Genomic DNA, 23874 nt, shown 5'->3' with positions numbered 1-23874 from the left:
CTTGCGCAGGACAAACGGTTCTGGTCGATTTCCCGGAGAGTCGGAGCCGGAGCGGTTACTGGCGGAGCGGGCTGGCTAACGCGGCCTGAGCCGGTTTGGGGTCGGATCGGAAGCGGCGGGGGTCGTCTACTCCACTGGGACTGAGTCTGAGCCGAGATAGGCTTCGGCTGGAAGCAGCCGCCATGAGGAGAAGGTGAGGGCGACTTTGGGTTCGGGGCTGAGGCCCGGGGTGGGAGGCGAGGCCATTTTAGCCCCAGACTGGGCTCGCGGATGCCTTTGGAAGGTCGAGAGCCTCTGGGAAGCCTGGTACAGCCTTCTACCTAGCCTCGGGGGTCGGGGAAGGGGCGGGTCACCTGGGCTGAGGGGTTGAGTGGGGGTGGGGAGTGGCCGCCCAGGCTTGGATCCATCCCTGACTGTAGAAGGTAGGGAAGGGTCCCTCGGGGAGAAAGGCCTGCTTCTAGGGGGTCCTTTATTTAGCCTTGACCTTTACCCTGAGCTCCTTGAGAACAAGGACCATCTTTTTTTTGCCTTTGTATCTCCCGGCGCTTAGCACTGTGCCTGGCACACAGTAGGCGCTTAAAAAAATTGTTGTTGACTTGGGGGATGCACCTGATCCACCCTCCACCCCTCAGTGAGATTCCAGAAGGAAATGTCACGTAAGTAGCTTTCCTGGCCCGCTGCCAAGTTTGGGGTGCTGCTCCCGACGACCCTGCGGAGACGCGAAGTCTCAGCCGGGCTTAGCAGTTGTTTCGGGAATCTCGATTCCCACCCGTTCCCCGCGAAACGTTCCGAGAGGCTGCCCTGAATCAGCCCCACCTTTGTTGGTGGAGACGCGGCCCTCGGGGAAAAGAGGAAAATTCCAGGAACTTTAGCTTCTTTCCAGTGGGTGTGGAGCCTTGGAGAAACAAAAAGCCAGAGCTAGGAAAACCGAGAGTGGTACTGAGTGTGGATTAGGTGAGGTAATCATTACTGTTTCCCCTGGTAGGCTAAGGGGGTGGTGACCAAACTGAGGAGTTTGAATACCACGTAGGCTAACTTGTAGGTTGTTTGTTCTCTTTGCATCGCTAGCCCTTTAGCGTGGTGCCAGGTACATAACTAGGTGCTTAATAAATCCTTATTGACTGACCGACCAGCTATATAGATTGGGAAGCCTACACGGCTTTACTTATGCAGTGGCGTTCACTTTTTGGTATAGTCAGATAAGGAATTGTCTACTGTCAGCTCTTTAAGGTGTGTCATCTTATATATGCCATCTGGGCAGGCTGCATTTGAAATTTCCTTGTCAAGGCCCTGTCTAGAAACAACATATTCTGTGCTATGGGAAGTCTCTTGCCTTGACTCCCAGCCTAAATTCATTGAAGCCGAAACTTAGCATAACTTGAAATGAGGTTTTGTGCTCTTGCAGCTTTAAAGTGTATGCTAGTTAGTTAGCTCAGCCAATTAAAGCAGGTTACCATGAGATCAATTAAGGTCAATCCTTAAACTTTAACTCTGGCCAGCCAGTCATCTTGCAAATATCAGTGGGCGAACTGGGCCCAGGCAAAGAGAGGTAAAGTTGTTAACTGTACTAGAAATAGCAATTCAGAGTGTCTTTCCCTATTGCTTATAGTTAAAATAATTTCACATCCGATTGGAAGCTTAGCTATAAAAAGCTGTTTTTCATAATTAGTGTTGGATTTTGGTGTGACCTGTGCAGCTTTATGAAACATACAATGGAAACTGCTATTTAAGAGGCATCTACGGTTTATAGATTGTCCAGATTCTTTACCTCATCTGCTTTAGCCATATCCCTACTACCAAAAAGTGAGCACAGAGGGCAAGGAGATAAAATTAATCAAGTTCTACTATAAGTTAAAAGGTCTTTTTAAAGACTGAAACCACTGTGTAGGTTGATATCTAATTTGGGTTTTCTCTAGATTATGGTATAGTGGAGAGAGTGCCGCATTAGGAGTTTAAAAAACAGATTCACATTTAACCACTAATACTTTCTAGCAGTGTTGTGACCCTGGGCAAATACATTACTTAAACTCTGAGCACCTGGTAACAGTCTGTATCATCTAAGTCAGAGACCCTTCTGTTCCCTTGGTGAAGAGGGGTCTCACACATAGAGATCCTCAACTGATGGCTTGCAGATTTCTAAAATTCAGTTATCCAGGGGGTAATCAAGAGCTTGAAGTACCAGAAGAAACAGAAAGATTGTCCGATTGATCACTTGAATGCTGATATTGACTGTGACTGTCTATTACTGAAATAGGGCACAGTGATCTCCAGGCTTTATTATGTAGAGTGCATCCTCCAAGTCAACATTACCAAGTGATAATGTACCAAAGATGTATTAAAAATAGGACTGATTATTCAGATGAGTTAAGGCTTACCTGCAGGGAGGGGACTATGACAACCTCTTGAGATCATTTCCAGGCCTGTGATTTATGCTTGGATTGTAAAAAGGACCAAAAGTTTTTCAGGTGTTATTACCGTGAATATCTAGGGGTTTTTTTTCCCTCCAGGAAAATATTGTAGGCAGTGTGATGTAACTGCATAAATACTGCTACTAATTATCTGTGGAAACTAACCTCTCTAGGCTTCTCACTTGTATAATTGGGGTTTGGTAGTAAGAGTCCTCTAGCCCTGTTTCTAGTTAAAATTAGTCAGGATTTTAATAGTTTTATTTATGGGGTTCTCATTGGAATGTATAGGTAGACACAGGGACTGAACCTGGGATCTCATCAGTATAGGGAAATCCCTGGTGAACCCCTTTCTACCAATACCAGTCAGCACCTTTTCTGCAACTTCTAACTTAGGGCCCTAGCATAACATGACTTGCCCAGGATCACACAAACCATATGGTCAGGGGTGGAACTTGAACCCGAGTCTTCCTGGCATTGAGGCCATTGCTTTGTATTTTTCTGCCACATTGCCTCTCCGGTGTGCACTAGAGTTATGTGCATTCTAGTACTTGTAATTTCATTGCTGTAGGTACCCATGGGATGATAGATTTAGAGGCATAAGGGACTTTAGAGACCCTTTAACCCAAGCTCTTCACGGAGATGAGGCGCATTGAGGTTAAATGACTTCCTCTCATGGTCACATAGTAAGTGGCAGAGCCAGGATTCCACCCCACATCCTTTGAACTGCAGTGACTGATGTAGATTACAGCCCCTCTATAACTTAGTAAAGGTCCTTAGTAAAGAGTTGCCATGGCTGGAAAAAACTCACACTCAGTGGCCAGTGTCATGACAAGCCTTTCCATATACATCTGGGCTGGTCTTCAGACATCAGATCTACATATAGTCAATCGATGGTCCTGTACAATTTAAAATAATGTACAACTTCAAATGCAGAGAATCCTATAAATGCCAAGTTTTGATGGTGAAATTTTCTTTTTCTTGGTTGCTACCACTAATACTATTAATGTTCTCCACCCCTGCTTTGGGGTTCCTACAGTTTCCACCAAGTTGGTAAGGTATAGTGCCCGGATTCAGATCCTGATTCTAATACCTACTAGCTTTGTGACCCTGGTCAAGTCACCTAATCTCTTGATTCATCTGTAAAATGTTGATAATACTATAACTCTACCCTGCAGGATTGTTGTGGGAAAAGCACTTTGTAAGCCTTAAAGCTCTATATAAATATTAAGTTGTCCTACTCAAAAGTCCCATCAGAGAGAGTATAGAGGCCACCATATATCCTTAAAGGATATTTCAAGTGCAGTGTAAATTCTGGTAGATCCTAGCCACATAGAAAAGCTTTGAACAGAGGCATATGGACTGGTATTATCTAAGAACCATTCTAGCTGAGATAAGAGAGGCTCATCACTAGGAGGAGGCATCAGGAGATATGTTTTGGCCATACCAACTCATTAATCTTATCTTGTTAGGTCATGGAACCACTTGCATTCTGTTGGAGAACTGAATGTACTCTATACCAATGAAATGAAATAGTCCGCTAAAATAATTGTAGTAAGTTCCTGGGGACCAAAAAGTATATAGATCCATTAAGCAATTTTCCAGGGAAAAATATAGATTATGAAGGGTTTTTAACACCAGACAGAGCATTTTATATTAGGTGATAGGGAACCACTGAAGTTGATTGAATGGGGTGACATGGTCAGACTTGCTCTTAAGGAAAATCACTTCACCAGCTGAGTGGAAAATGCTAGAGAGACTTGGGGCAAGAAAACCAACCAACAGGTCATTGCAACAGTCCCGGGCATGAGGTGATAAGGGCCTTCACCAGGCTGATGCTAGTAGCAGAGGAGAGAAGGGGATGTTACAAAGGGGAAAACTGACAGGCCTTGAGGATAGATTGGATTTTGGGAGTGAGAGACAGTGAGGAGTTGAGGATGACACCTGGGTCGAAAAACTGGGTGACTCGGAGGATGGTGGTACCCTTGACAAATAGGGAAGTTAGGAAGAGGGGAGAGTTTGGGGGGGAAAGATAATGAGTTCAGTTTGGGACATCTTGAGTTTCAGATGTCAATGGGACATCTGGTTTGAGGTGTCTAAAAAGCAGTTAGATATATAAGACTGGAAGTCAAGACAAAAGTTAGGACTGGATAAGTAAATTGAAGAATCATCAACACAGATTTGAATCAGTGGGAGCTGATGGTGTCATCAAGTGTAATGGTATAGAGAGAATTGAAGAAGGCTGGGGGAGAGCCCTGATGGGAGACACCTGTGGGTTACTATTATTAATACCTAGAGAGAAGAGAACATAAAGGAGAAGAGGGTGATTGACAGTGTCAAGGATGAGGATTGACGAAAGGCCATTACTTTTCCTACCTGTTAGTGGCTTTGGAGGGAGTAGTCCCAGTTGGAAGCTATTGTGTAGGGAGTAGAGAGAGTGAGAAGAAAGGAAGTGGAGACACCTATTGTCAGTGGCCTCTCAAGTGAAGATTTGAGGATCGGGGAAGACAAGCATGTTTATAGGCATGATGGAAACATGATATTGGTTATATCAATCTATCAAATCAAACATTTAAGTACCTGTGTGCCAGGCACTATGCCAAGCTCTGGATTTATATGTTGTATATGCTGTGCTTTTCCTCTCAACTCTGACTTACATAAAATCTACATATGACCTCTAATTGTTGTGTGTGTGATGTTTTCCTTTCAAGGTGTGGCCTGTAACTGAGGGTGGTCTGTTGTGACCAATATGGTATTTGTTGATTATTTTTTATTCTCCATATCTTTTTGGTGTGGGTGCTATCCTGGTGCCACTATTACAGAAAACATCAATTAATGGGGGACATGCACATGCATATGTGTATATGTGTGTATGTGTCCCCCCCCCCCCGAAGTATGAAACATAATCCCTGACCATAAGGAGTTTTTAATCTATTTAAAAAGTAAAAACTAGCACAAATGTAATCATTAGGATATAACTAAATACTTTTCTCTTAGATGAGAGATCTCAGTGGGCTAGAATGTTAAGGAAAACTTCATGAAAGAAATAAGGCCTTAGAGGATATAGATAACACTTGGGGTGGGCAGTGGAGAGGGGACTGCATTCTAGGGCAGGGTTTGGGTGGGGAGTGCATACAAAGACAAGTAGAGAGAATAAATGTGACATGGACAAAGAACAGTACAGATTGACAATTGAAATTGAGTACATGGGTGAGGGTCCTAGGAAATGGGTCCTGTGGGTAAGATGGGTCCAGGTTAGGCATTTGTAGGCAGGGGAGTGATGTGAGGGAAAAAAAGCTTTATAAAGATTAATCCTGCCTTACATTGGTTTGAATGGTAGGAGATTGGAAGTAGAGAGATACTAGGAGAAGAAGTAGAGAAATACTAGCTAGGAGGTGCTTGCCATAATTCATTTGTAAGAATAATGATAATAAAGTATTTAGTATAAATAGTATTTATACAGCATTTTAAGGTTTATAAAACTCTGTACCTGTGTTATCTCATTTGATCCTCAAAACTACCTGGTATGGTAGAAGGTATTATCCTACTTTACAGATGAGGAAATTGAGCCTTAAGTTACTTGCCTAGGGTCATATAACTAGTAAGTGTCTTAGGTGGGACTTGAACTCAGGTTAAGACCTGACTCCAGGTCTGGTGGGGGTGGGGGCAAAAAGAAAAGTGTCTTTTGACACTTCAGAGGAAAAATGAATAACATTTAGTGACTGAATAATATAAGGAATGGAGAAAAAAGATTGACAAACTAGAAGGGTTAACTTTATTAAAAAGTGACTTTTTACCTGGAGATGGGGAGGGGTAAGATGTGTGAAGACACTGACGAGTTTTGAGGAGCAGAGTTTAGGGAAGCTCAGACTGAATGGTCTTCTCTTTTCCTGGAACTCTTGACTCCCAGTCAAATGCCTTGTATAGTATTATGGAGGAAAATCTGGTCTTTAGCTTAGTTGTCTGGATTCTGGATAGATGTAACCTTGCTGTATTGATATCTCCTTGATTCCTCTGTTACCTCAGTCCAGTAGAAAGAAGATCAGATTTGAAATTGGAAGTCTAGAGTTCCATTTCTCTCTTTGCCAGGTAATAACTATTTGTATGATCTTGGGCAGTTCACATAATCTCTTGTGGACCTCTCTGTTCCCATCTGTAAATTGAGGATAGTAATATTTGTATTACCTTCCTCACAGGATTATTGTGATGAACAGTGGAAATAATTTAAAGAACTATCTAAATGTTGGTAGTGGTTATTATATGTGTCTCCTAAAAAAAGAAAAAGATTGAGACTATATGTTCATATTATTCAATTTTCAGGAGTTGGTTAGGATAAGTGAGTGGATAAAAAATGATTTATTAAGTATTTACTATGTACCAAGCACTGGGCTAAAGACTAGTGATACAAATACAAATATATTTGTATTCTTAGTCCTTGTAAAATATATTACTTCTAGTCTTGGAATTCATCAGATTTATGTTTTTCTTCAGTGAAGTGCTGGCAGAGGAGTCAGTGGTTTGTCTCCAAAAAGCCCTGAACCATCTTCGAGAAATCTGGGAATTAATAGGAATTCCAGAGGACCAGAGGCTACAGAGGACCGAGGTTGTCAAAAAGCATATAAAGGTGAGTGACTTTGATTTTAATGTTATCTTGGTGTGTGATGAAGGGCATTTGACATTGGCTGAGATATGGGACATGTAGAAGAGATTTTTGTCCACTACATAAGGTTATGTGATCATAAGGTCTGCCTGTTGTTGGGAACCTCCATTCTTGGAGTATGAGCCATCTCCCCACCACCCTTTTCTTCCCAGTTAACACCCCTAATTGTTCTGTGGATGATTCTTTTTTGCTCTAGGGTCTGTTGGACATGATGATTGCAGAAGAAGAGAGTCTAAAGGAGAGACTCTTAAAAAGTATCAACTTTTGTCGAAAAGAGCTTGACATTCTGTGCAGGGAATTAAGCCTGGAATCTTTTGAAGTAAGTCTTATGTGCAATCTCTGTAGAGATCTAGTTCTCGGAAGTCAGGTCTTGGCCCCGAGAACTGGATATGGTACCAAAATCAGAATGCAAACTTGAGGTCACAAAAAATTGGAACAAGGATGATTCCTGTGAAGAGAGGGACCATAGAATGCAGGGACAAAACAGGAAGGTTGATATTGAACCCGTGAAGCAGTAGGGTACGATGGCCTTTTCTGTAGAAAGAGCTGACCAAGAGATTTCACTCATTCTGCAGGAGGCATGTTGTTGGAAGTTGAGGGCTTGCACTTTTACAATGAGATACTAAATTGAAACATGATACTATGATAAAATACTATAATAAAATCTAGATACCTGTTTTATTATACACACATCCCACCTGGTGAGCTCCTCCAGAGGAAGGGATGTTTTCATGTGCTTAGAGGAGGTACTGAATAGAGTAAATTGCTTATTAGCAGGGTCCCATCAGAAGGTTCCTGATAAGCTAGGTGGGCCATCCTGTGTCTAATAACCATATACAACTTACCACTCATTTCACTTGAAACTGAAAGAACTGGAGATATTGCAGACATTCTGTCATATTCGAGTGTCTGTCAACTTTTCCAGTTCTTCTTGCGCTTCTGGGTACTTGCTCATTCACAAATTGAGGCATTGCCTCTTCTGCTGGCCTCAGTTTGGTAACTTCACCAATGCTGATCACGGTCCCTCTAACTTAACGGAAGTCTCTGAAAATTGCTGTGTGAACAGTTCTCCACCCTACAGCCAACCTTGTGATGAGAATCTTTGAATTTAACTAAGTTGGCCCTCATCCAGCAGACTTAAACTGTTTGTCCTCAAAACCCCCTGTCCTTGCTTGATTTTGAAGAAGGGGATTGGGGGCCTTGTAGCATTGATACACCTCTGTTTGATGCAGGAGAAGGAAGAGAGCACCATCTTGCAGCTAGAGAAGGATTTGCGCACTCAGGTGGAAGTGATGCTCAAGAAAAAGAAGGAGAGAATGCAAGAACTGAAAGTGCTGCAGGAACGAGACCAGGACTTGTGTGAGATTCTTTGTACAAAACCATATAGCATCGACAGTGCTTCGGTCCCCAGCTTGGAGGAGCTGGACCAGTTTCGGCAGCACTTGCAAGCTCTGGCTGAAACCAAGGTATGGTTGTGTGTGTTTGTTTCCTGTCTGGTCAGTTCACCTGTGGGTGCCGTGGTAACTGCCTTGCTTCTTCACAGGCCAACAGGCGGGAGGAGTTCATCAACACAAAGAAGCAAATCATACTCTGTATGGAAGAGCTGGATCACACCCCAGACACAAGCTTTGAGAGAGATGTGGTGTGTGAGGATGAAGATGCTTTCTGCCTGTCACTGGAGAACATAGCTGCACTACAAACGCTGCTTCGACAGGTAAGCAAGTTCCTTTGTTGATTATATTTGGTTTCAACAAATTGCACAACTCTCCCCACCCCAATCCCAGTCAAATCCTCTACAATTCACTATACCTGAAAACAAGTGAAACAATAAAGAGGACTGTAGTGTGCACCTTATGATTAGTTTTTTGTCCCTGCTAAGAAATGTCGTTTGTTCTTGATTAAATTAGTGCCAGTATTATCCGGGGTTTTTGATCTGACTTTTGTTGCCATTTAAAGTTGTTTTCATTTACATAGTTGTAGCAATTATATATCTGAGTCAATGTCTATTTATCAAGAGAGAGAATGAGAATTTTGGTTCTTTTTTCCTCTGTATTACTTCATCCACATCTGCCCAAGAATTCTTTGGATTCTACATATTTGTTAGTCCCTTATATTCATAATCAAAATGTATTCAGTCACTTCTCATTCTCTCTCTCTCTCTCCCTCTCTCTCTCTCTCTCTCTCTCTCTCTCTCTCTCCCTCTCTCCTCTCTCCCTCTCTCCCTCTCTCCCTCTCTCCCTCTCTCCCTCTCTCCCTCTCTCCCTCTCTCCCTCTCTCCCTCTCTCCCTCTCTCCCTCTCTCGCAGTTGGGGTTAAGTGACTTGCCCAGGGTCACACAGCTAGTAAGTGTCAAGTCCTTGGTCTGAGACCAGATTTGGCCTTGGGTCCTCCTGACTCCAGGGCCAGTGTTCTCTATCCACTGCGCCACCTAGCTGCCCCTTCAGTCAATTCTCAATGGATAAACTGTTTCTATTTGTTTTTCCTGTGCAAATAGTTAGGAATATTTTGGGGCACGTAGTTCTTTTCTTATTGTCATTAATCTCTGAGGGATATATACCCAATATAGCCCAAGGCCAAGGGGAAGAACAATTTAATGACTTTGCTTTTATGATTCCAAATGGCTTTTTGTAATGATTTGACCAATTTACAGCGCTGCCAGCCTCAGTAATTCAGCAGCATGCCTGTTTTCTCCTTCATCCTCATTGACACTGAACTTTTCCATTTTTACCAGTTTGATGGATATCAGATTACATCTTAGCATTGATAGTTTACATCAAGCTGCTTTCAGCCTGAGTGTATAACTTACTTCTGGAAGACTGTATGGTTAGGACCTTGAAACTATTTTTCAGAATCGGGATTCTCAACTCTGACTTGGAAAGTTGGTACTTTTATAAACTTCAGAAAACTGGCTGTCCCTTTTTTTTTCTGTTTTAAGAAAAATAAGCTAAAGAAATATATAGGCAATGAAGTAGGAAAAAATTAATAGCTAAACAAAGCTGTCAGTACATTTGTATTCCAGCTGTTCAGAAACTGGCTAAAACACATAAATACACAAATATGGAATTGAAAATTGGAGTACAAGATTACTTATTGTTACTTGGCAAGCAGTTTCTCTTTGGGAAGGTGTAAGACTTGGGTGGGCTTGCATTGTATAATTCTTGGGTTTTTCTGCTTTAGCTGGAAATGAGGAAAGCTCAGAATGAAGCTGTGTGTGAGGGTCTACGATCTCGAATCAGAGAACTCTGGGACAGGTTACAAATACCCCCCGAAGACAGAGAAGCCGTGGCCACTTTCATGACTGGGTCAAAGGCCAAGATAAGGAAGGCGGTAAGAAAACCTAATGGGAGAAGGGGGGAGCTGACACCCTTTTAAAAGTGATGTGCTGAGACTTTTGCTGGTGTGTCAGGGCCCGATAGAAAGGACTCTGTGAGCTGCTTTTTCAGGGATTAGTGGCAGTCATCCCTATATTGGTTTTAGTGGGTGTGCATGCGTTCACTGTAGGTGTTCAGACCCTTGTAAATCACATTGATGTCTCATAGAATGTGAGCATACCTCCAGGGCTTGCTGCTTTGAATTATACTCCCAGAATATAAAAACTTGGCTACTGTGAAAACTATTCTAGACACTTCTATAATTCCTTAATGCCATTTGCAAGATTTAGGGAACCTCCCTCATGCCTTCCCTATTGGAAACAATCCTAGTTGATTCCTTTGCATGCCAGCCTGACCTTCTGTTCTCGTCCTCCTCCCTGTTCACTGTTGCTGCTGCCCTGTGCTCCCTGAGACAGCCCTTAGGGAGCTGACAGTTCATCAGGCCCAAGAACTGAAGAGAGGTACAGGTGCTTTTGTGAAGTCAGTGGGGTCAGCCTGATGGCAAAAGATTTGTCTTGTCTCTGCTACTCTCAACTGAGGCTCTAAGTACATTGCTGGCTGTAAGGCAGAAGCTGGCCAGTTGGTGAGTGGGGGAGCGGTCCCATTGTTCTCCAGAGTAAGAAGGTAAGTACTTTCTGGTGTTTCTCCCTTTTGCAGCTGCAATCAGAAGTGGATCAACTAGAGGAACTAAAGATTCAGAACATGAAGAAAGTGGTTGAAGCAATCCGGGTGGAGCTGGCTCTGTATTGGGAAAAGTGCTTCTATAGCCAGGAGCAGAGACAGGCCTTTGCACCCTATTTTGATGGTTGGTATGGGACACATAATTTTGTAACTAAGCTTGAGAAACTTGGACGTTCAATATTTTACAACCCAGGCCTACCCTCAAAAAAACATTAACTTAAAAGAAAAATTTATTGATATTTGCCTAAATTTCCCCAACTTCTTCTCTCAGAGAGTCATCCCATATAACAACTTTTTAAAGAAAGAAGAGAAATAAATCTGCAAAACTGTTCAGTACATCAAAAAAACCCAATCTGACTATATATAGTGTTCCATATCTGTAGACCAGTCCACCTCCATGTCCACAAAGGAGTGTGGGGAGGTGTCAAGAGTTAAAAAAAAAAAGTTTTTATTGGGGCAGTGAGGATAGAGCATAGTGGATAGAGCATTAGCCCTGGAGTCAGGAGGACCCAAGTTCAAATCCAGCCTGACATTTACTAGCTGTGTGACCTTGAGCAAGTCACTCAACCCTGATTGTCTCCAAAAAAAGTCAAATCAATCAAAAATAAGTTTATTGATATACTGTTTTTTACATAGTCTTTCCTTGTCAGAGATCCATCCCAATAACGAATAGTATTTTTTAAAGTTTAAGAGTATTAATTCTCAAACACAGAAGTAGATACCAGTAGAGTTTAAATAAGACATAGTATCTGCCTTTATGGAACTTACAGTCTAGTCAGGAGGATGTGACATATTTATACATAACTATAATATGAATTAAGTACAGAGTGCTTTGTGAGATCTAAGGTGGGGTAAAGCCTATTATATCTCTACTATAGAGATCAGAAAAAGTTGGTGTTTTGCTTTTTCCTGGAAAAAGTGACATTTGATTGGCCTTTTAAGGAATGGCCAGTATTTCACTATTAGAGGGAGTTTCTAAGAAATTCTAGGCATAGGGAATACGTCAGGACACTAGTCCAATTTTTCTCGAACATAAAGAAAGTAGAAAGGTGAGGCTGGAAATATAACGTGGGTACCACATTGTAGAAAGCTTTTGAATGCAGGCCAAGGAGAATAAACTCCTAAGTGGTAGGCAATAGAGAGTCATTGTGAAGGGTTTGGAGAAGAGTAGTGATGCAATCAGATCTGGGTGTGAGGAAGATTGAAATCTGTTAGCTATGTGAAGAGTGGGCTGCAGACTTCACCTTCTGGTGCCTTTGCGGGCACTTCAGCCTCTTTCACTCCAGGCAGCCACTGGAATTGGCTTTTCCTTGTCTCTGACCTTCTAGCATTCCTTCCTTTGCACAGGGTGTCTGCTGGGTGTATCAGGCACTCCCTCCTCAGCCCCCTTCTTTTGGTCTCCTGCCTTCCTGGAAAGCATGGATCAGGTGCCGCCTCTCCCGTGGGGCTTCCACTTGTTAGTGCTGGCTATGTGAGATTTCTTCATGTTTCCTTCTTTTATACTCTCTCCCCCACCCCCCCCTCAAAAAAACTACCTCAAAACAAACAGCTTTTTAGGGTTTGTTTGTTTTTTGTCACTGTGTTCCCAGTGTTAACACAGTACATTGCACAGTTTGGGGATTGGAGGAAGGGTGGAAAATGAGGCAGGTCCTGAACTTATTATTTCATTGATTTTTGGGGAGCTTCGTGGGCTGGAGAATCCCTCCACTGGTGCAGTGTTTCAACCCTTTAGTCTCAGAATTGCCTGGGTTAAGTGACTTGGCCAGGATCATACAGCTAGTATATGTCTGGAGTAGGATTTGTGAACCCAGGTCTTCTTGCCTTTGAATCTGGGTCTCTATGCCATACTGCCTCTCGTAGTAGTGGGTCATGTTTCTTGCACATAGTAGGTAAACATTTGTTGTATTGTTGAACCTGTTTGGAGATATTTGTAGCCCAGATATTTTAAAAGTGAGGATTTTTACTAAAGTGATAGTGAGGCTAATAGCAAGAAAAGAGAACAGATGACAGATGTGACACAGGGAGCGTCAACAGGTCTTGCGAACTAAATATCAGAGGTGGGAACCTGTTAACCCAAAGGTTTTCAGCATAAGAGATGGGGTGAATGATAATACCACTAACAGAAATGAAGCCACAGGAAGGAGCAGGTTTTGGAGGGGAAAGTAAGCTCAGATTTGTACATGTTGAGTTGGAGCTATTAACTGAACATGCAGGTGTAGATGTCCTGTAAAGCCATTGAAGTTGTAGGTCTAAGGCCTCAGAAGAGAAACTGGAGCTAAAGATGTAGATGTGGGAGTTATGTGTTGAAGTGACTGCTGAAGCCATAGACAGGAAGGACGGGGATGAAGGAAGGGGAAAGGACATCCTTGGGCAGCACATTCCTTCAGAGATTAAGTATTTAAAGAGGGAAGAGAAGAACCAAGAGAACATAGGTCTGTGAATTCAGCCCCTACAGCTGAGAAGAGAGGATCCCAAAAGAAAATATGGTCAAGGACTGAGATGTCAAGGAAGACTGAGGCCTGAATAAGAGAAGAGTGGATTCAGTTGAGGGGTGGGACCTAGAAGCCAGATTGGCAGGGGCTGAAAGGAGGTGGGGATGATGATGGAGTGTACCCCTAAGTAAGCAAAGAACTTTTAAGTTTCACTGTGAAGCAAAGAAGGAAAACCGATAGAAGGCCCTTTTAGGATTAGGGAGGCCTGTGTGTGTTGGACTAAAGATGCATGAGAGAGAAGGCATGATGATCTTAAAGGTATAGGAGTCATTGGCATCAAGGCTAAACAAGGAACAGGCATATCTCCTCTGAGATGGGGGAGAGATGATGCCAAAAGAGGTGCTGAAGATTTTTAGGTGACCCGAATCTCCTTGGTGAAATAGAAGGCCAAGTCTTCTTCTGGGAAAGTAGGAGTGTAGTTAGGGGCATGAAGACAGAAGAGAAGATAGTTAAGAATAGTCTCTATGAGAATGAGAGAAAATCGGCCACATTTTCTAGTTGTTCACTATTTTATTTGGTTTTTATTGATCATCGGTTTTTGTTTTTTACATTAATACATATTTATGGAATAAAACAAGCATTTCCATAACATAGTGCAACAAAAAAGATTAGTACATGAAACTGCAAATCTAAGCACAACTTGCTATACTTCTTAAATATACCACAGTTAACATATAACTCTGTGTGTGTGTGTGTGTGTGTGTGTGTGTGTGTGTGTGTGTGTGAAATTATTCTATACATACTTCTATTTATCAATTCTTTCTATGGATACAGATAGTGTTTTTATATGTCCTTTATAATTAATTTGAGTATTTGTGATCGTCAAAGTAATGTACTCATTCCAAGTAGTTCTTAAAACAATATTGCTGTTACTGTATACAGTATTCTCTTGGTTCTGCTCATTTTGCTCTTCATTGTTTCATGAATACGTGTTTTTCTAAGGTCACTGAGTTTATTATTTCTTATGGCACAGTAGTATTCCATCACTATCCACAACTTGTTCAGCCATTCCCCAACTGATGGGTATCCCCTCAATTTCCAATTCTTTGCCACCACAAAGAACTGCCATAAAGATTTTTGAACATATAGGTTCTTTTCCTTTTTCCCTAATCATCATCTCTTACGAAGTCTTTGTAGTGGTATTGCTGGGTCAAAGGGTATAGGAAGTTTAACAACTCTTTGGGCATAACTCCAGATTGCTCTCAAGTGGTTGGATCAGTTCGCAATTCCACCAACAATGAATTGGTGTCCCAATTTTTCGACATTCCCCTCCAACATTTGTCACTTTCCCCTTCAATCATTTTAGCCAATCAGATACATGTAAAATGATCTCAAGGTGGTTTTAATGTTTATTTCTCTAATCAATAATAATTTAGAGCATTTTTTTCATGACTATAAATTGTTTTGATTTCTTCATTGGAAGACTCCCTGTTCATATCTTTTGACCATTTAGCAATTGGGGAATTAACTTGAATTCTTATAGATTTGACAAGGTTCTTTATATATTTTTGATACAAGACTTTTATGTGAGAAATTGTTTATAAAATTTTTCCCCCAGTTTTCTGCTTTCCCTCTGATCTTGGCTACATTTATGTGTATAAAAACTTTTTACTATAATGTAATTTAAATTATCCATTTTATACCTAACTTTACTTTCTATCTCTTGTTCATAAATTCTTCTCCTGTCCATAAGTCTGATAAGTAGTATGATCCATGTTTTTCTAATTTTCTTCTAAAATCTCTCTTCAGTATTTTATGCAATTAATTATAAGACTGGAGGAAATAATCCCATTAATTTGTTCCCTCGTGACTTAGCGGGCTTGGCCTTCTACTTTGATTGATAGTTACTATCCAGAAACCAGGGAGACCATGCAGGCCTCTGAAGAGGTAGTCAATTTGCACTCTCTCTCTATCTCCTGGTTCTTTCACCACTGTTTGTAGACATGCCCAAGATTCTCCCATCCTTTAAAAACAAAAGGAAAGGACTAGCCCCTCCAGATATCTTCTCATGGCTCTTCTCCCTGTCTAGCCCATAGTAGCTGCCTCTGCTGCTTCTCTCCTACACACCCTTTGTAGTATGACTTCTGACCTCATCACTTATGAGGTCACTGCTCTCTCCAAAGTTACCACTGACCCCTTGACTCAAGGTGTGATAATCTTTTTTTCAGTTCCCATCCTTCTTGGCCCCTTCGCTGAATCTGACACCATTGCCTACCCTCTCTCTTGGATACTCTCTGTTCCCTGAGTAATCATGGCTTTTCCTTCTCCCGGTTCTCCTAGCTCTGGTTTCTCGGTCTCCTTTGTTGTCTCATCTTCCATATAGTGTTCCCCAACTGTGGATTTTCCCCAAGACTTTGTCTGGGCCCTTATCAGTGCCCATGGGCAAGATTATTATTTCTATGTGAGTGACTCTCCAATCTATAGATATCTAGCCCTAGGCTCTCTCTTATACTTCAGTCCTACGTTACCACCTGCTTGTTGGATATGTCACACTGTATGTGCCGAAGACCTCTCCAGCTCCACATAACCAAAATAAACTTATCCTTCCCTCCCTATCATCTTCCTTATTTTCTGTCAAAAGCGCCACTGTTCTCCACGTCCCCCAGCTTTGCCATCTCGCAACATTATCCTTGATTTCTCTCTTGCCAGCTACGCTGACCTCTTTCTCCTTCACATGTTATACTTCATCTCCTTTCTCCACGTGTTTGCATTTGACTCTCCCTATGCCTGCAAGTAGCTGTCTTACTTCTGCTTCTTAAAGTCCCCTCACTTCCTTTAAGACATAGCTCAAGTGCCTCCTTCTACAAGGAGCCTTCCTTGATCCTTCCCAGCTGCTGGTGCCTGCCTTCCCTCCAGCTAACTACCTGGTGTTTGGTTTGTCTTTATTCTCTTGATACTTATAGCTCCATCTCTCTTTCTCTGACATTTTTTTTTGTATTTGTATCCCTAGTACACAATGGTGCCTGGCACATGGTAGGCCCTTAGTGCTTATTGACTAATTCAAATTAATTCAAAAGCCACTGGATTTGATTAGAGAGACTGTTTTAGTAGGTGGAGGCCAGATGCCAGCAAGTTAAGAAACTGGGCTTTACTTATTATGGGATGAATGGAAAGGTACCAATGGCTTTCAGAAAGGGTGACTTTATTGAAAAGCTACTTGCTTTCTTTGCAGAGGATTATAGTGAGACCCTGCTCCAGCTCCATGACTCAGAACTCGTGGAGCTAAAGCATTACTACGAGGCTCACAAAGAACTGTTTGAAGGCGTTCAGAAGTGGGAAGACAGCTGGAAGCTTTTCTTAGAATTTGAGGTAATTTTCTTGGTTTTTGGAAGGAGGGAAATTGAAGTTTTCTGAGTGTGTCATACATTTCCGTGAACACAACCCAGTATCCCCTCTTCCCTTGGGGCACACTAGGCTTCTGAATCTGGCTGGGCTCTGAGGCCTTTTAACTATCATCTACCACTTCTTGCTGTCTTCTACACTCTTGGGAGGCTCCACTTGAATTGGGACTACTTTTAATTTCTTTTCTCACAGAATAGCTTTAGAATGGAGAGAGAACCTTATTGGTCCTTCATTTTCCATCTCCTGAAGAATACAGTTTTGTAGGACTAAAGGACTTCCAAGAAATAACTTCTTGCTGTGCTGGCTTTTATTAGCTGACCATGAGTTCTCATCGAAGTCTTTTGTCCTTAGAGAAAAGCTTCAGATCCAAGCCGATTCACAAATAGAGGTGGAAATCTCCTGAAAGAAGAGAAGCAAAGGGCCAAGCTCCAGAAAACTCTACCTAAGGTATGTATTGCTCCTTGGGTCTCCCAATGTAAACCTCAGAGCACATTCTTCACTCCAGAAAACTGGCTACTTCAGATCTTTTGCCTCTTTGAGATCTTTTGTCCTCTTTTAGCGTTGTTCCTCTGGAACTGAGTGGTCCCAAGTACACAAATCAAAGTTTGCCAAATAACCTTTCCACCACCAGAGAGCCTGCTCCATTGTTATTTTTCCACTTGCCTGGAGGCAGTCCCAAACTGGACTGGTGTTTGCTTGATAGAGGCCAACTTGAGAGAGTTCCAGGCTTCCTGGGTCACCATGCAGCACCCAAACAGGAACCTTGGAGGAAGAGAAGGCTGTGGGTCTTGTTCATCCCAATCTTCATCCCCAGATGATGTGAATGAACTCTTATCTTGTGCTCTGGCTCCCAGAGGTCCTAGATCATAAGCTGGAAAGGACTTTAGAGATCATCTTGTCCAGCCCCTCCTATTACAGATGAGGAAACTGAGGCCCCCAAAGTTAAATGTCTCCCCATGGTCACACAATAAGGGATGGAGCTGACTTTGGAAGGCCGTGACCTTCCACTGTAATGCTCTGCCTCACAGGCGCATTGTCTTCCTTTAATTTTCTCCATCTGCTGCCCTGGAACAGAAGTAGGGGACCCAAGTCACTGAGGTCTTAATTATGGGAAAGAGGTTTGATAGTAATAATAGTGTCTACCTTTATGGCTCCAGCTGGAAGAAGAGCTGAAGGCAAGGATTGAACTGTGGGAACAAGAGCACTCGAAGGCCTTTGTGGTGAATGGACAGAAGTTCATGGAGTACGTGAGGGAGCAGTGGGAGATGCATCGTTTGGAGAAAGAGAAAGCAAAGCAGGAGAGAGTAAGTCTGAATAAAGAAAAGGAAGGGGAATACAGCTCTTTGGGGGCGAGGCAGTTGCCCTTGTTTCCCATCTTGGTGGATGCACACAGGGTGCTTAGTAAGCAAGTGATGCAATGTGGAGACATGGGATTTCTACTGACCTGTGGCCCGCCCCTGTGGTGGGGCAGTGGTGGCTGACTGCTTGCTCCTGTGACTTTCTTGCAGCAGCTCAAGAAGACCCAGCAAACAGAAACAGAGATGCTCTACGGCAGTACACCTAGGACACCCAGCAAGCGGCGAGTGCTGGGTCCCAACACGCCAGGCAAAGTCCGCAAGGTAAAGTGAGGCTTTCTTCTGCAGGAGCCAGGGGTGGAGGGCGGCGGGGCGTATTTCATTGATAACCCTCTTTTGCAAAGTTGCCTTGAAAGTCAATTATTAGGGCAGCTAGGTGGCACAGTAGATAGAGCTCCAGCCTTGGAGTCAGGAGGACCTGAGTTCAAATCTGGCCTCAGACACTTCACACTTACTAGCTGTGTGACCTTGGGCAAGTCACTTAACCTCGATTGCCTTACCCCCCCCCAAAAAAAGGCCAAAAACAAAGTCAATTATCTCCCTAGATTTGTATCAAAATTGTTTTCCCCCCATTTCTTAGTCATAACTTGAAAGTTACACTCACTCCAGCTGAACATTAGGCCTCGTAGAACTTCATAGGTCTCTGAGCTATGTTCCTTTCATTGGACAAGAGAAATGCTTCACCTGGCATGGTTGTCTTCCTTGGTTGGTACTTCCTTCCCTTGCCTGCTCTTCTGATTTCCAGAGATGTTTAAGGATGTTAACACATTGCTGCCCTAGGTCATGCCACTAACTTCCCTGCTCTTCCCCTTCAGCTTAATTCCACCACAGTCTCCTCAGCCACTCCCAATAGCACCATCCGCTCTGTCTTCGGTGGGACTGTCTACCACTCCCCAGTGTCCCGCCCTCCACCTACTGGAGGCAAGGTCAGTTTGTTTGATGCACATTCATTATTAATACATTAACCAATTACCCATCTTATTCCATGTTATTCTAATTGTCAAAATAGTGTTTCCTGCCAGTGATCCCAGAATGATTAATTGTTTAATCTGGATCAAGAAACTGATAAAGTATAGTTAGGCTGAAGTAGACCATTACAGTAATATTAGGCGGTAATCACAGAAGGATGGTGATGTGACTGGGCTATGAGGATGATAAAGGTTTGGTAATGATTTCCGCTGATTCTGGGGGCCCAGCTTTCAGGTAGCACCTCATTAGATCATTGATGCTGGGAACAGAGACTGTGCTTCCATGTTCACAGAGTGGTGGAAGGTGGGGGAAGGAGTGCTTGGCAAAAATATTTGCTGAGTGCTCGGCAATGCACATTTCACATGTGAGTATGTTCAATAAAGCATTCAGCACTCCCATTCTGAATAAATACCACAGCTCTTTCAGAACATACTAGCACTAGCATCCTGCTCCAGTGGCCTTGGGTTCTCAAAGGCTTAGGCCCTCGGGCCAGATGTTGTATAGACCTGTTTTACATTCTCTACATTTTTCATGGGCTACTCAAAAGCCTTTAGCTGGCCAAGCAGCAGCCCTCAGTGTTGTGCAGACCTGGGCTAGAGGAATGCAAGGTCTGGCCAGTCTAACCAAACTGGAAAAGCTTCTGGTTAGGCTCCATCACTGTCTGTGTGTGTCTGCCATCTCGGGTCCAGCCTAGCCAAGTCCCAATTGGGTCACTACTAGGTCAGCCACAGGGTTATGCATTTTTTGGCTAACTCTCAAAGGATAGCCAGTAAAGTGTAAAGGGGCTGCAATCTATCAGTGGAAGGGAGGACTCACACCAATGAAATCATAGATCCATGAAGCATTTTTAGTACGAGAACACACAGTATCCAGAACATATGACCATCTTCTTGAACTTTTTTGGTGACTTTAGACATTGTACCATTAACGATTTTGTGAAGGATGACTTACCTTTCTTTTTTTCCTTTCTTTCCTTCTGCTTACTTTGGCCAGCCATCCAAGACTCCTAGCCGTTTGGGGCAAAGGACAGCCCCTCTGGGCAGACAGGGACACGACAAAGAGAACATTGAGTTGAGTGGCAGCATCCTGACTGGTGGGTGTCCCTACTCGGCCCCTCTCCAGCATAACTTCACCGTTAATTCTGTTGCCAGCACCTATTCTGAGTTTGCGGTAATTTTCCTTTTCTAAAAATCTACCAATCCCTGGGGAGCACACAGTCAGGGTGGAATGGGGAAACTCCTAGGGGGGAGCACAAGATAGTAGATAGGACAAAGTCAGCTTTGGGGGCTCATAAGCCTTTCTTGCCTTGGCGGGAAGTCCTGTGCAGGAGGGAAGTTGACTATTTTGATTGGACATCTAAATTGAATCTTTCTGAGACAAACTGTTCCTCACTTGCAGAAGGAAATTTCCCTAAACACTTACCATTCATGCAGTGACCACCTTAGTGTTCTCTTGGTGGAGTTCTTGGTAACTGTCTCAATTCTTTATTCTGTAGAAGGACCCTTCACTCTTTGACTGCTCATCTGTTGGGTCTCAGGTCTGTATGTCCCAGCATGTTCCTTCTTCCTTCAAACCTACTTGATATCTATCAGCTTCATTACCATCTAGGAAAAGCTTTGTACTAACCAGAGGACTCAGCCACATTTACCAAAGAATCCTTGGGTAAGGGGGAGCAGGAAAGCCTACTGAATAGACTTTTTAACTTGGGAGTATCAGGTTTCTTGAATTCTCAAATACTGAATCATCTCATTATGAAAACTTGGCTGTGACTTGCGTTCCCAGCTCCATTTAAAGCCAGGCAGGTTGGTTACAATGGCAGTTTTCTAACTTGGAAAGCTTAACCCACCACCCTGGTTTGAGCACGTGCCATAAAAGAACAACATAGGTGACCTAATCACTGTTTTGGGAGTGAAGGGACGGAACCCCTGACTGTGTGCTTCCAGTATTTAGTTGCTCTGGGCCTGTGTGCTGATTATTTCATGGAGTATATGCCTCACTAACCCCTGTCATACTAGACTGCTTTATTTCAGTTTACTATAAGCTAGCTAATACTCATTTGCCTGCTTTCCCTGTTTCTTCTGCATGAAGCTGCTTGGATATCTGAGACACTGAAGGGCCGAGATTCTCCAGAATAGCACTGCATGCTGATCAAAGCACCATAACGGTTTGAGAGCCCTATGTCTTGGTTTGATATTCTCAGCCCTGTTTAACACCTAACAATAGCCATTAACACCTTTAATCTAACAGTGGGGTCACGCATGTAAAGCACCTTTCACATGTTAGAGTGCTACATAATTTCAGCTGTTGTTGTTGTTATTATTATTCCTTTAGTACCTTTCTGTTCAGATAGAAAGCTACCCAGGCCCCAGTGGAGACTTAAGGTTCAAGTCTGGGAGGGACCAGATCATACTCTCATTCAATGGCTTATGCTGCAATGACAGCAGGAGGCAGACCCCTTATATAATATCACAGTTAGGCATCATTGCCTCTTCAGTTATTGCAATATGGGTTGGTTGTTGGGGTTTTTTGTCTTTTTTTTTTTCTCAGCAGCATCATGTTCCATGGGTAGTAGCTCCATCTACAAAAGGATGAGCATTTTAGCAATGGTGTAATTTGATAATTGAGGAATGGTGAAGGGTCACCTCCTTGTTCTCTCAGTCTAGTCCAGACCAGACTTATTTAATAAGTTTAATCCCTACAGGTCCCAGTATTCTGTGCCTGATTTCCTGGAAGGATCCTTAGGAGCCTTTGCCACGGCTTTGTCTGCCAGCTCTAGTACTGCCTGTTTCAATCTAACATCCATTAACATCTTCCTATAACTTGGCCTTTACCTTTTCACACCATGTGCTCCAGCATGAGATCAAATCATCAGCAGGTCACGGGGCTTCCAGCCCCAGGGATTGGTAGATATGCTTGGCCCATGGTCTATAGAGGGAACAAGGGCCAGTCCTTCCATCCTTTTTGTTTCCCTGGGCACTAGCTCTTCACCTCTGAGCCCAAAAGCTCCATGGACATTTTGGCATTTCTGTTCCACAGAATAGGTCTCTTTCCCAGCTCAGTGTGACTTGGGATGTGTATTTGCATTTGAGATTTCCTGTGACTAACTAAATGCACAGATCCCCTTGACTCATGTCCTTAACACAACTTTTGGTGGGACTGATGACTAAAATCTGACCTCATGTCCAAATCAAGGCGAGACCATCCCCCCTGCTTGCTATTATGAGAAGCTTGACTGTTTCTTGCTGTTGGGACTTTCCAGAGCTGCTGTGCTGGAAGGGAGGGAAAAAGAGGAGTCCCTCATTGAACTGACAGCTTCCTGGGCTCCCCCCACCCCACCCCAGCCTTCCCAACCTCAACTTTCCTGACTCCTTTTCTCTTCCAACAGCGAGAACTTTCAAAGGCTTCCAGATCTGACTTCCCTTCTCGAATCCTCAATTCTACAAATATCCAGTCCTGAGAAGGCCCTCCGCATCCTCCCTGCTTGTGGCTTCCCTGTGCCAACTGGACGTAAAGACACTGGGGTGGCTTGTATATATATCCATATAAATGTATCTATATATATGTCTTATTTCAGGCTTATTCTCAATTAAGGAGACGTTTAAACCAATGACTAGATCCAAAGCTTAGCAACTGATAAAAGGTTACAGCCATAGTGCGGAAGCCTTTTAGAGGTCCAGCTGGTCCTAGGGACTTAGTCTTAATCAGTAATTCTTCCTCATTGACGCTGAATAAAGTAAACCTAGTTTAATGTAAATAGCTCAAAGTGTAAATTTAAAGTTCTAAAAGACCTATAGTGTTTACCCTGTTCCTTGACTCACTTACACGAGTTTAACAGTGTCATTTTTGTTTTTTAATGAAATAGAAGATGGCTGGTTGAATCCCTCCTTTGTATAGGCTGTATCTTTTTACAGTGTAATTTTGACTCATAGACTAATAATTAAAACTTTTTCAGTTTGAATTGTTCATTAACCCCTTATTTTAGCTTTGTTCTTTTTCCTCAAAGGGATATCCCCTTCGATAACACTTAGGACAGCCTACTATAACCGCAGTACATATAATCTGCTTCTTTATTTGAAATTGAAATCGTATATAAGGGAAGCACAACCTACTGCCAAAGAACTGACTAGGAAGATTAGGCTAAATCCCTGAAAGGAAGAGAACTTGCCCCCTCCCTCCCATCTCCTCTATTTATGTCGTCTTTCGTCACATTGGCTGTTATGTTTCTTTCCTCTAAGAGTTAAACCTCTGAGCTTTTGCACGCGTATGTGTGTGTTCATTCTTGACCCCTCTACTCGGCTTTTGTTCTTGTCTGAATCCACTGTCCTTGCCCTTCTTTCTCTTTACAGTAAGACTGAGCTTGAGGGGTAGTTACAAAATTGGTTACTGATTTTTAAGAGTAAAAATCTGTAATTTTCTCTTTGTAATGCTAGGCAGCTGCCTTGGTTACTGTTCACAATGCTGAAGAATCATGCCTATGTACTTTCTCACTCCAGCTCCCTCCAAAGCACGATTTCTCCTCTAACTGGGTCTGAGCATATGCTGCTGTGTTTGTAATAAATGGTTCCCAGAAGATTGTGTGTGAATTTGTTCTGTATATCTA

At 42.8% G+C, this 23874-nt stretch overlaps 1 protein-coding gene across 7 annotated transcripts; it reads left to right on the top strand.

The window, feature by feature from the left end:
- The first annotated feature begins 2 nt into the window (after positions 1-2).
- On the top strand, positions 3-23844 carry PRC1 (protein regulator of cytokinesis 1). 7 transcript variants are annotated; one of them, XR_002320485.2, is made up of 16 exons: positions 5-193; positions 6897-7029; positions 7262-7384; positions 8298-8531; positions 8609-8779; positions 10242-10391; positions 11093-11240; positions 16781-16917; positions 17302-17397; positions 18108-18254; positions 18459-18569; positions 19121-19231; positions 20268-20444; positions 20770-20811; positions 21363-21438; positions 22660-23844. XR_002320485.2 is itself a non-coding variant. In XM_020965435.2 (15 exons), the coding sequence occupies exons 1-14, from the start codon at positions 183-185 to the stop codon at positions 21407-21409; spliced, it is 1719 nt and encodes a 572-aa protein (XP_020821094.1). In that variant the 5' UTR covers positions 5-182; the 3' UTR covers positions 21410-21438; positions 22660-23844. The 7 variants fall into 7 exon arrangements, 5 of the variants coding, with proteins under 5 accessions (XP_020821090.1, XP_020821094.1, XP_020821080.1 ...); XR_002320487.2 differs by lacking the exon at positions 20770-20811; XM_020965435.2 differs by lacking the exon at positions 20770-20811 and having other exon boundaries at positions 20268-20367.
- Positions 23845-23874: the final 30 nt, after the last annotated feature.

The sequence above is a fragment of the Phascolarctos cinereus genome, unplaced genomic scaffold (assembly GCF_003287225.1).
Source record: "Phascolarctos cinereus isolate Bilbo 61053 unplaced genomic scaffold, phaCin_HiC Scaffold_3;HRSCAF=262, whole genome shotgun sequence".
NCBI classification, from domain to species: Eukaryota; Metazoa; Chordata; class Mammalia; order Diprotodontia; family Phascolarctidae; genus Phascolarctos; species Phascolarctos cinereus.
The sequence above is the reverse complement of the archived record's forward strand: the minus strand, read 5'-3'. Positions and strand labels throughout refer to the sequence as shown.

What these genes read in the sequence shown, in the direction of transcription:
- PRC1 (XM_020965421.2), top strand. An exon ending in TCCAGAAAACTCTACCTAAG is followed by an intron (nt 17,398 to 18,107) that starts GTATGTATTGCT and finishes TTATGGCTCCAG; the next exon opens with CTGGAAGAAGAGCTGAAGGC. An exon ending in CGCCAGGCAAAGTCCGCAAG is followed by an intron (nt 18,570 to 19,120) that starts GTAAAGTGAGGC and finishes CTTCCCCTTCAG; the next exon opens with CTTAATTCCACCACAGTCTC.